This window comes from Trachurus japonicus, chromosome 9 (assembly GCF_045865225.1).
Source record: "Trachurus japonicus isolate A0001 chromosome 9, Traja_1.0".
Classification (NCBI taxonomy): domain Eukaryota; kingdom Metazoa; phylum Chordata; class Actinopteri; order Carangiformes; family Carangidae; genus Trachurus; species Trachurus japonicus.
The window spans coordinates 18029267-18041797 of record NC_140915.1 but is presented as its reverse complement, the minus strand read 5'-3'; the positions used below and the strand labels follow the sequence as shown (position 1 = coordinate 18041797).

Sequence of the window (12531 nt, the reverse complement as noted above, 5' to 3'; positions counted from 1 at the left end):
ACTCGCAGATTACCACAAAATGCAATTGAAGAATTTGATGGGGAAGGTCATTAGTTCAGCAGCGATTCGGTCATAAACCAAAGTAACAAAGACCTCATGGTTAAAAAGTCCAGTGATTACAATAAAAAACTTCCTCCACAGACGTGGCGTAAACTCTAAAAAATCTGCTCTGATCTATTAGTTTGTTGAACATGGTTTTCACTCATAAACTGGGTCAACTCTGACATCCTCATAGAGAAATGGTGATGAGGCCTCAAGCCCCGCCCACTACCTGCTTGCTCCAGGCTGACAGGTAAAAAAGCAGCGTGTCAAGAAGAAGTTAGAGGAGGAAATGTCAAAGAGACTCAGCCACTTGTTTTAGTCAGTCAGACCCAAACTCACATAAAGAGTCTGCTGAGACCTTCAGGTGGATCAGAGCAGTTAGCACTACAGCATCTTTTATTATACTGGCTGTGTCCGAAATCACTGACTCACTCACAAGGCAAGGCAAATTTATTTGCATAGCACAATTCATACACCTAGCAATTCAAAGTCCTTTACAGAGGCATAGAAATAGGCCTACGTTAAAATCAAAACAGCAAAATAAATTTAAAAGAAAGAGAGAAAGAAAGAAGACAGTAAAAGACAATAATAGCAATTAGAATGATTAAAAATAATTAAAATTATACTGAATTTAGTTAAAAGCTGTAGCAAATAACGTTTTCAACCCTGATTTCAATGAAAAACTACTCCCTACTCACTATATAGGGAATTCTATGTAAAGGACTATATAGTGAGGTCACTGGTAAAATGAAAACAAAACACTTTCGGATTCAACTCGGCCTTGCAGTTAATTACGTTATTCACATAATTAAAACATTATTATGCATTATGGTATATATAGCTTAGTGACCATCATCGGTCGTTGTACACTACTTTTCGTGCTGCATTGTGAGAGACCATGAGTCCACTATATAGGGTATATTAATTCAGACAGCACTACAACACAACACTATATTGTGACTAGTGAGTGTTTTCGGACACAGCCGTTGGTGGCTTGTAACTGTCGGTGGCTGACACAGTGTTGGTGGTTGTGTTAATAGTAACTATCTCTTCCTGTACTGACAAGGTTTCATGTTAGTTACACACATGTTGACTGGATTGGTTCCTTAGATTGTGTGATGTTCAAAAACCAGGCAAACAAAATGCTAGGATGGAATAATATTATCACTTAAAGCAGAAGTAAGTGATATATTTGTGTTAATATAAGTCTTAAATAGTTATATCTTCCGACAGCAATCACTTACATAGAGTGTTTGGACTGAAACACGGGTCTCTCAGTCCCTCTGCTCTGCTCTGAGCCGAAGAGAAAACATTTATCGTATCCTACAGTTTTTATCCAATGAGGAGAGAGAACGGCATGAAGGGCTGTGTGTGCAGCCAAGGAACGCAGTGAATGTGGCGACGTAGGGACGAGGACTGTTATGGTGCGTTCAAGGAAACTCGTATTTTTCCGACCGTGAAGTGGTACCAGTTCGATCTGGTACGAGTTCACCGGTCGGAAGTTACGAGTGGCCGTTATAGTGACTTTCACCGGTAAAACAGGTCGGAAAAACACGAGTGGGTTGCCTGAAACGCTACAAAGTCGTAAGTTGTGACTTGAAGCTGTAATTTACGATTTCAAAAGCCTGCCTGGAACGCAGCATTAGCGAAAACGACCGGACCACTTACTTCTGCTTTAAGTGTTATTGTACGATTCTCCAACACTGGTATAAGCCCCAGAAGGAAAGTACTCGGGGCCACACAGAGCAGGGTAGATGTAGGTCAACAGCAGGAGTATCAGAGTGATAGTTGTGGTTATTTGACGTGGGGTTGTGCGAGGTAGACCTGCACAGTCAGTGTGTTACTTGTGGTAGATTCAGATCAGTGTGCTGCCTGTGGTGTGTGAATAAAGAGAGAGCTGAATTTGGATGGGAGGATGACGCGCTGAGAATATTCTCCATGAAGTGCACATTTAAACAGATTTCAGATTGGGTTTTTTTTGTTTAAAAATGTGTATTAAACTCATCCATCTGTCTCTGTGCATGTTTTCTCAGCGGCTTCTTTAAACTGGCAGTGCACAGGTAACGGGTAACAACCTGACTGTGCAGGACTACCTCACACGACCCCACGTCAAATGACCACAACTGTCACTTTAACAGCCCCCTTTGCTGGAGTTTGTGGTTTCCTAATGTCACAAGAGATCCTGTAATTTTCACCCTGAGGAGAGCTTCACTGTTATTTACAGTCATTGAGGATGTCATCAGTGTTGGCATGTGACACACAGGTAGAAGCAGGTTCACTTTCACACACACCTGTGCAGTAGGGCTGGACGGCATGGTCTAAAATTTATATCACGGGAGAGGGATGTTAACAGTATGTTCGTATATCTATTAATGGCTTAAATACAAGAGTAATATAAGAGTTAAGCTCTTGTATCACAGGGACATATTTCATATAGTACATCAATGTATTTTAACAGTGTTTATTGTGCAAAATTTAAGTACCGTAATATATATTACATACATCACATTTTCCCAAGGTACCTTTATCTCTGAAAAACACTTTTTTAATGACAGCTAATCAAAAGATGAATATAAAATCGATCTGGACAATGTGAAAATAAACACTGACTTGAGTACAGTTACATTCATGAAGTATATTAGCATTAATTGCGTCTTTAAAGTCCAAAATAACTTAGTGCACATGTCTCAAGGAAATTTAAATCGAATGCAACTGGACTTGGTTATTTGTCCTAGCCTGGTCAGATGCGAACATGAATTGATGAAGCCTCTTGGCTGAGAGGTGAAACGTCTTACTAGACAAATAACAAAGTCCAGTTGCATTCGATTAAATTTCCTTGAGACCTGGACAAATGAGAATATTCACAGGCTTAGTGCACATGCTTACTTAACCTCATTCCTCCTTCTTCTTTTGCTTTCGTTTTATTCACACAGCAACGGTGGCCGACCAGCCACCCCCCAGATTCTCATACAGAAAACATCCAATCACACACTCTGAATTGTTATGAGGTGTGTGTGTGTGGATGTGTGTGTGTGTGTGGTGCAGAGGTCCTGCTGCTGGTCTGAGGCAGCATTACGTAACTGCAGGACAGTTATATAGCACAAGGCCACGCAGCTCTGTCCTCTACGAGGCTCCTGTTTGCTGTGACAAAGACCCAACATGTGGGTTTGTCCCCGGCTTCCTGTTTGTGTGATATAATGATGACTTGTACTCGTACATGGTGCTGCTCAGAACGTCCCCTGCATTTTTGAGTCACTGTTTTTGTTTGGTGGAGCGTTTTGTGTGGAGAGCTAAATCCACATCACCCAAATATAGATGACATGACATCATACGGATATTTCCGGCCCGTAGGACCGACTGTAATAGAAGACCTATTTTCAGCCGTTGAAAAAACATCAATATGAACCAGAACTGTGCTTCACTTCCTCCTGACGTCAGGTAGAGTCGGTTCAGTTTGATCAAACGTTTACGTCTCGTCCCTCTGCTCCACGATCATCAGACTCCTCTGCTTTCCTTCCTTTAGTGTAGCTTTAACCTGCTCTGCTCTTTAACTGCGCGGGTCCCAACGGGTCCATCAGACAACCATCAGTACAAACGAGCTCCCGGCTCTTTATAGGGCCTCAGGTTGTTGATTAACTCACCACTGGTAATGGCGTGACCTGTTCTCACTGCAGTCTTTATCTGTGTGTGTGAACTTGTACAGGGGAAATGTAAAGATTTAGGCAATATACAGCTTAATCTCTGTGATTGCTATCAAAGGATGTTTTAATTATTGCTTATTTGCTATATTTGTTTGATCCTGAAATTTTCAGAGTCTCCCAGCATCGTAATTTAACATTAGATACATTTGATGTGGGATATGAAGCTGTAGACCAGGATTTAGGAGGATAAAAGATAAAAGATCATAACAATCTGAATGGCTGCACTGGATGTAAGATCATATACACTTTCATACAGTTTCTGCTCGAGGGCCTTTTTAGTGTAGCTACCAAAACACAGAAGCTTTACGTCCTCACCTCTGACATAGCTGGGGTAAAATGAACTGGGAACGTTGAAGTCCGACCGTGTAATACTGGTTTGCTGCTGTGTAGCCACCAGCAGCTGTGTGAGGCTGCACTGAGGCCCAGAGATGCAATGATAACCTACTTTGCTGACAATGACAGTGTTGACATGCTGAGGTGGGTTTTTCAACGGCAGATTGCTGATATTTAGAAAGGAACAGGAAGCTGATATATAATGTTGTTGTTTTTTTTTTAATCTACATTAGATCAGCACATTTGTCATTCTAGCCAGTAACAGTTTTAGATCAGAGGTGCTGTCATTCAGGATGTGACAATAATGTTTATAGCAAGTTTTATTTTTACCGCCATAACCACAACTATGCCCATCTCTGATGAAATTCCCTAAGGGTTAACGACTCTTTAAAAACCACGTGACCCACTGAACCTATCTTGTTATGTCACTGTTAATGAGATTTCCTCCTGTTCCTGTAACAAATCATGTGATATAACACAGACACGCTGAGTTACCTGGTCTGTTGGGTTATCTATCAGTTATATCAGTGCCGTCTTTGATCCTCTGGCCGCCGTCTGGCAGATGTTTTTACAATGCTGTATTCAGTTATGGACGCCACCGCAGTCTGTAATGAAACATTGATTGTTGGTGCAAAATGTTTCCGCCTCTGCATCCGATGACACTCCGAAGCAGCTGTGGTGACACATGAAGTGTTTTATTCTTCCTCGTAGTTCACGTCAATGTTTCTGATTAAAACTCCAGACGTAGACATAGGATTTTATTTTGTATGCTTTTATTCTATTTGAATGTTCAGATTTTTTTGCACTGCTTTTAATCTAGGAGCACACAATTTCATCTCGTGTACACCGTACAAGAAATGACAAATAAAAGACCTTTGACCTTTGACCTTTGACCTTTAGACATGGAAGAAGATGTTGACTGTTAATCACTGTGCAGCTGTTTTGCGGTTAAAATTCAGTCACACGGATACAAACTGTCGCTGAAATGTTTGATTGAAAATGTGCCGCTGTTTAATCAAGTGGAAAACACTGAGCTCATTTGCACTGCAGGACCAGAGGGCTGACTGATGCTCTCACTCAGGGAGCCACAGTCAGAGGCTTTTCACCACAGACCTGTCTAGTCGTGTTGCTGGGAATGTGTTACTCACTTAGACAGTTTCTAGAATTAAACTTGTAATTGTGTTGTGAGCTATCGCCCCTCATCCAGGCCTGGACCGATATTCAGTAAACAACATTTCCTTCCGTATGTGATAATTTTCATAATATCCTTAAAAATTTTGTACACTCTTTTATTTACAGTACATGGGCCCTCAGCATGTGACAAATCAAACTGGTTTTTAGTATCAGCATCTCTTATGAGTTAAATACAGTATAATAGCATGATTATGTTTTAAAAAAACATTAACACCCAAAACTTTTATATAATTGCAGCAATGTAATCCCTCATTATGAAATCCCTCATTATGATATCATATTGCAATGTTTGTGTCAGACTGTATCAGATTTTTGCTCATCAGCACCTCCCAAGCTTTATATCAGCTCATTGTCATTCCTTTGTATATGACTGTAAAGTATTTTAAAAGACTTGTGGAGACATTCAGTCACCTAATGGTTAACACACAGCCACATAACTGCAGTGTCTCTTTCCTCTCAACTGTCAACCTGATTAAAAAAAAAGACAAAAAGGAATCTCCTGCATAGAGACAGATGCAAGTCATTGTGGTTTTAGGTGCAGCTTCATCACCTGACCTGTATCCACCCTGCTACATTCCCTGTATTTCCTGAATTCACAATGATGCAATGAGAGAATAGAAACTAGAAAACCTGGCTCGTTTACTGTCATAAATACTTGGACATGTCAACACTTGTGTTGGGGCCAGCAGAGTCTGTCTGGCATGAGCCCCCGGTCCAGCAGAGGACAGATCAGAAGTCCTGCTGCTTGGCCCGCTGAAAACACTGCGTGAGGATTTGTCTGCACACGTTGCAATGGAACTTAACCTGCTTAATGTAGTTCCCTGTTTGTGTCACCTCTCTATAATTAAAGTGGCAAACACTTCCCTGTCAGAGAGGACCGCTATACTCCGATGTGACTCTGTCGCTCCGGCAGCTGCAAAATGGGGTTAAGCTTTGTCGCCCATGTAACACTGACCTACTTGACACGCAGATCTGACGCAGAGCGGCCGGGACGGCGCAGTGCAGGGAAATCACACCAAAACAACAACAAATCCTTCTCTCTGGCCAAGAGGGGACGAATTAATGCCCAGATTACTGAAGGGCTTCGCCATCAATAGCCTCATTTACATCCCTCCGAGAGCTGCAGACATGCGCTTGGTGGGTATGGAGTCATAGGAGTGCCCTAAAAAGAATAGATTTATTCAAAGAATGAGTAAATATCGAGGAATAAGTAAATGAATAAATAAGTAGGTAAATAAAAAATGGGGAAGTATAAAATATATTTTTTTAGATATGTTTTTTCATTTGATTTTTCTTTAAATGTCAAGGTTCCCAGGCCGTGTGTATGTGATGTTGACATAAAAATTATATGTTTTATAAATAATTGATTCAGGAATAACAGATTCAGGAAACTGCAAAAGCAAAAGAGGAAAAACATTTTCCTCTTTTATATATTTGTCTTTTAAAATAAAAAATACATCTGTGTAAGATTAAGAAAATCCATTTTATTTTCTTAAGCCTTCATAGATTTATCTTCTTTATGGCACTGGTTTGCAGGCAGCATCAGAAACTTGAGGCTCATATATCTGAGCTGTTCAGTGGACACAGATGACAGATTGTGCTGCATTGCCACAGGTCAGTGTCTGATCTGACTGACTGCCAGAGAGAGGACCAGGGTGGTGTAGCACAGGACTGCTCCACTTTTTTTTTTTTTTTGCATCTCACTGAGTGATTTCTCAGTCTTTACTGTTATTGGATGTGTTAATATACAGATTATCTATTGGACACATTTTCCAGTGTTGGCTGGAAACGGGGCTGATGGGAAAAATCTAGGAGCTTTTCCAATTTCTGTTTCTCTTCTCCTTCTATTTGAAAAAAAAACACAGTAGTTTTCTGATGTAATGCAGAGATGATCAGATGATTAGCTGCCAGTCAGAGGTTTCATTTTCTACAGGCAGGCGACCATCTGGCGTCACTGGCATGCTGCATGCTGCATAGGATCCAAGGCAGGAAGCAGATTTCACTGTCCACTGAAACTGCACTTGCTGCTGATGATGAGCAGTGCAGACAGAATAATATGAACCAGAACTGCAATGCATCATTTAATTGATTATCAGTCAATGTGCTAATTATTATTGAACATTTTCTGATGACCCATGAATTGTTTTAGTCACTAATCACAACCTATTTTTAGTCATAATATACTAAAACCCAAGTTAGATATTCTTCAGATTGTTAATTATAGTTTAATACAATTGATTTATTCCAAAATGGGAAATGAAATCCATCCATCAATTTTACTGTTTGTATTATTAAGTTATGTTAATATATTTATTTAAGATTTTCAGTCTACAAGAAAATGTTTGAATCTTATTTTGTTGAAAAAGTATTTCTTATTCTAGTTCATAGAAATCATCAGAGACATTTGTTCCTATAAACACTTTTAATTGGCTGGGTTGGTGGTTGGTTTATGTTGTTTTTTAAGAGCTAGAATTTGAATTAAATCTAAAAGTGCATCTGTAAAAATCACAGTTCAGCTTTTCTGAAGCTTTTCTTTCTGTCACTTTATTCTTTTGTTTTCCCTGTAATTATAAAATTACCCATACTATAATTAACATGTATAGTTTATTTAGAGTACCATATATTTAAATGTTTATCTTCACTAATAGAAATGAATATGGACTACAGTCCTGTGCGTATTGTTTATCTTCCAGATGGATCTCTAATTTTACATAACTGAATTTTATTCTTAAAATGCTTTTGCTAGCAGCCTGCATTAGAGTCATGGTGCTGCTGATTTGTTGTTGTTATCCTGTGTGTGTGTGTGTGTGTGTGTGTGTGTGTGTGTGTGTGTGTGTGTGTGTGTGTGTGTGTTTAGCCGGAGGGCAGAGGATTGTTGTCCTCAGCTCTGCCCACGCCCCACTAAGCATCTTCATTTGCATTAACTGCAGTTGTTTTAACAGAGTCTCCTTTGTGTGGAGCCCCACGCACACGCTCAGGGAAACTACTGCCAGTCACTCTTGATTTACTTCAGCTGTTTTGAAGTTATTGTCCCCAGATTATGTTTCTGAGCCTATTGTCTGGGTCCGAAAGGCTGATGGGGCTTCACTTAGCGTCGTACTCTTCCTATAGGAAATTACCCTCACCGTGGGTGGGATCAGAGAGCCATGGGGGTTAAATAAAGCCTTTCGCTGCCTGCATGTATAAATGAGCACACGCCTACTTTATTTAACAGCCAGCCGCACAGAGCAGTGAGGCAGCTGGTTCAATCTGAAGAGGATACACTAACAAATGAAATAAGTGATTTGCATGTGTGGTTGTGTATATGCGTGTGTGTGCGTGTGTTAATGCTGAGTACTTCAAATGTAATTGGATTGTTGGAGCTATCATCCACTGAGACTTGACTCGATGGATCATAGGCTACTCCATCAAGTCAATAAAAAGCTTTTATGCTCAGGGCTCTGATTTCTTCTGTTTCGTTGTGTTCACAGCCTGATGTAGGCTGGTATAAATATTTAAAAAATATGTGATCAGAATTGACTTGTAGAGTATTATTTGACTTAAACATTGTTTTATCACTTTAAAAATACATGACAATGAGATGGAAGCTCATTTCCTCTGACTTCCTGAATGAGAAATGTGGTCTTAAGCCCCGCCCTCCACCTGCTCGCTCCAGGTTGGCAGGTAAAAGATCAACAAAATGCTTAGAGGAGGAAACACAAGAGACTCAGCCAGACTGCGACGAGGAGACTGTTGAAACCAGAACCAGAGACCAGATGGATCAGAACAGTTAGCATAGTTAGCATCTTTTAGCCTTTTAGTTCTTGTCGTTTGTTAGGTTGTAACTGTCGGTGGCTAACACACTGTTAGTGGTTGTGCTAATGCTAACTCCAGGTTTCAGATTTATTTTACCTCACCCCCCTCCCCACAAGTTGTTTGTGATGTATAAAACCCTAAACCTTGAATCTGTGTTTCTGAGACTCTCATTGGCTCACTAAGGTTCAAGGTGGAAAACACTCTGTCGGGGTGTTGACTGATCGACTTAATAATGACAAATCAATGCTTTTATCACCACCTCCTTTAACCTTAAATCTCAGCAATGGATGTTAAATGAGCTGGCACAGACACATTGATGAAGGAAATCCGATGAAAAACAGCAGTGGGGGAACAGTAAGACGAGGAAAATCAACACAAGGAAAAGGCAGGTGACGTAAATCAGGTCTGGAATCAGGAAACCAGTTTGAGTTATGAGGAAATAATACATGAGTGATGAAACTCAGACTGGAACAAAACCAGAAGCCAAAAGTCTCCGCTCTAGGGGCTTGGCCAGGTGTAAACACAAGTTATTTGACACTGTATGATATTAGTTGTGATGTCGGTCACAGACTCTGGACTGTAACTGGTGCTTTCACAAACATGCTTATGCTTTATACCTTGGAGCAGAGTTGCAGTATAGGCAGATGGAGGAATGGGAGAACCTGCAGGAAGTCAAGTGTGAAACCACCACAGTCTGGACGTCATCTGTCGAGGCTGCAGTCCAAACACACACACACACACACACACACACACAGCTCCAGTCTGACATGATGCTTTGCTTCTACTAAAAGGGATCTGAAGAGATGATTGAGATGTATTCAGGGACTTGGAGCCCCAGTATAAATATATAGAGCTTCCCTGTTAAATTCAATATTATCTGTATTGTGTTTGACTGATTTTTGTCTTTTTGTCTGTCTCCTCCAGCTCAGGTATTTGTGTGTGCAAGCCGGGAGTGTATGGACCCAAGTGTGATGACTGCAACCCGGGCTTCTTCCACTTCAGCAGCACTGGTTGCCGGCCCTGCCAGTGCCACAACCACACCAGCTACTGCCACCCACAGTCCGGTAATCACTCCCAACATTTCACATCCTCTTTTTATAGGACTGTTTTTCTGCTGCTGCAAGGATTGTTTGAATGTTGTGTGTTAAAGCATAGATGGTTGTTGTTGTTTTTTTTATCATTAATCTTTACATAAAGGCAAAATGCCACAGTGACTTCCACCTCTCTCTCGCTCTTCCTGTCCTTTACTGTTTCTCTCTCGCGGTCCCTGTCATAATGAAGTCAAGAAGGGACGTCCCACCGACTTTGACCTTTTGACTATTGAAATCTAATCACTTCATTTGTGTTAAATTTGAGGGGATTCCCACTAGGAGTTTGGGGAATTTTATGTTCACAAAGCTAAACACATGTCCTGTTTGGTGAACCATGACTTTTGACCTTGAAAAAAAAAAAAAATCTAATCAGTTCAGTTTCTCTATTCAGAGTGCGTCCAGACTCCTGTACTTAGGAGTTCAAACGAGTTCACCACAGAAGTCCAGACTCCTGAGGACAGAAGGGCCACACACAGCTGGAACAACAGCTACTTCCTGATATCATTCATATCAGATTTATTTAATTCTTTTGTTATCGAAATGTACCGGTGTGTTTGTGCAGAAGCTCTGAAGCAGCATTGTTTAACACCCCAACAAATCGCATATATATTTCAGTTCATCTTCTCAGACTTGCATGCAACAAGATATATTATATTTAAACGTCCCACCACCAAACATTCATACACATTCACACAAGGCGAGATAGGTAAGGTGTGTTGCCCAAGGACACAACGAAAGCAACTGGGATGGATTGGTATTCGAGCCGCCTATTGGACGACCCACTCTTCCCACTCTACCTCCTGAGCCACTACAGAGTGTGAGAAACGGCTCTAGTGGATGTTTGTGCCAAATTTTGAAGGAGTTCCTTTCAAGGACTTTACTGTGTCCATGAGAACGGGGCGGGTGGACAGCTGGAAAACAATGAGCCTGTGGTCAAGCTGTCGGCTTTATAGAGACATTAAAACCCCTCAAGCATAAGGTAGATAGAATAATATCATTTTAAAAAGACCTGAACCATTAAAAACAATAATATATGGAGATATGAAAATTGAGGATATGATCTAGTTGCTGCTTGCTGTGTGTCCAGACACTTGAACCACTTTTTGGCGAAATCAGCTGTGTCAGCTCATTCCATCATGTTGTCCCTTTTCCAATGGCCTTTTAAATAAGAAAGCTGCAGCTTAACAGTTCAGCCTGTGCCAATGAGATGCTCATTAAGTTCAGGTTAACACCTCGGTGCTAAACCCTGACGATTACACACTGTGTTTAATTAAAGACTGGCAGCACACAAACCTCTCCATTTGTCTGAAGTAAATATTTACCGAGGAACAACAGCAACAAAAGAGTCCTATACAGTTGGTGGAAATAAACTAGAAACAGTAAAAACAGCACCAATCCAGTCTCTAGTCTGGTTTGTGTGATGTAAGGTGGATCACATGTCGCCTCCCAGCACTTAAGGACTTAAAACCCCCCAGTGACAGGCATGAGAAGGAGGGAAGGTGGAGGGGACAGCGGGGTGATGGTGGTGGTGGTGGTAGTAGGGGGTCGTTTTAGAAGCCATATGTCTTGCCTTTATAATGCCGGTCCAGATGGAGAGCTCCGGCCTCAGTGTTCACCGTCCTGCGGATTAACAGAGTTCAGGTTTGACAGCTCCCTTTAAAGACCAACCCGGGCCTCTCCCCAGGGCCGCTGACAACCACACACACACTGTGCAAATGCAAATAGTTTGGTATCTCAAACGCTGAGCAGCGCAGACAAACACGACAGGGAGGCGTCGTCTCTAACAGGACACAAAGAGACTGTCCCGGCACCGCTGATATAATAGAGATTTTCAGTCAAGAATTTAGCGTTCATCTATGAAACCACTCCAGAAGTCGTGGGTGTCGCGGGGCATTAAATACACGCCACTACAATTTTGGATAATTACCATAATCTTTTACTTTTACAAAGAAAACCCATCGTTTTTAATTTAACCTGCGATCTGCCCTCGGTGACCCCCTCATTAACAGTTCCTCTGTCGACAGCAGGTTAATGCATGGACGGAGGAGGAGCCTGACTCATAACTTTCAGCTGAAGTCAGTCAGTCTCACATATAGACAGGTTCAGTCACGTCTGAAGAGCCTGTTCCTGCGCTCATATAGAGGCACAACAACTCCACCTTACACAGAAACTCCACCACAAACAGGACAATGGTGGTAACACCTTTACCAGTATTTACAATCACAACAATTACAGTAATGACTTAATTTTCAGACTGTAATGTTTTCTGTGTAATATCCAAGTCGTAACTTTTTGCCATTGAACTTTGAGCCCTGAAAACTTAAATATGTACTTGAACACACCAACAGTGAGTTTCAGTGTTTGCAGGCAGTAAT

General features: G+C 41.2%; 1 protein-coding gene across 1 annotated transcript in view; it reads left to right on the top strand.

Moving 5' to 3' along the window:
• The window catches only part of LOC146981264 (multiple epidermal growth factor-like domains protein 9), a 36844-nt gene that overhangs the window by 9409 nt on the left and 14904 nt on the right, over positions 1–12531 (top strand). The window contains exon 3 of the mRNA XM_085786317.1: positions 9990–10129. Coding sequence (XP_085642443.1) covers positions 9990–10129 — 140 coding nt within the window. The remainder of the gene's footprint in view (positions 1–9989; positions 10130–12531) is intronic.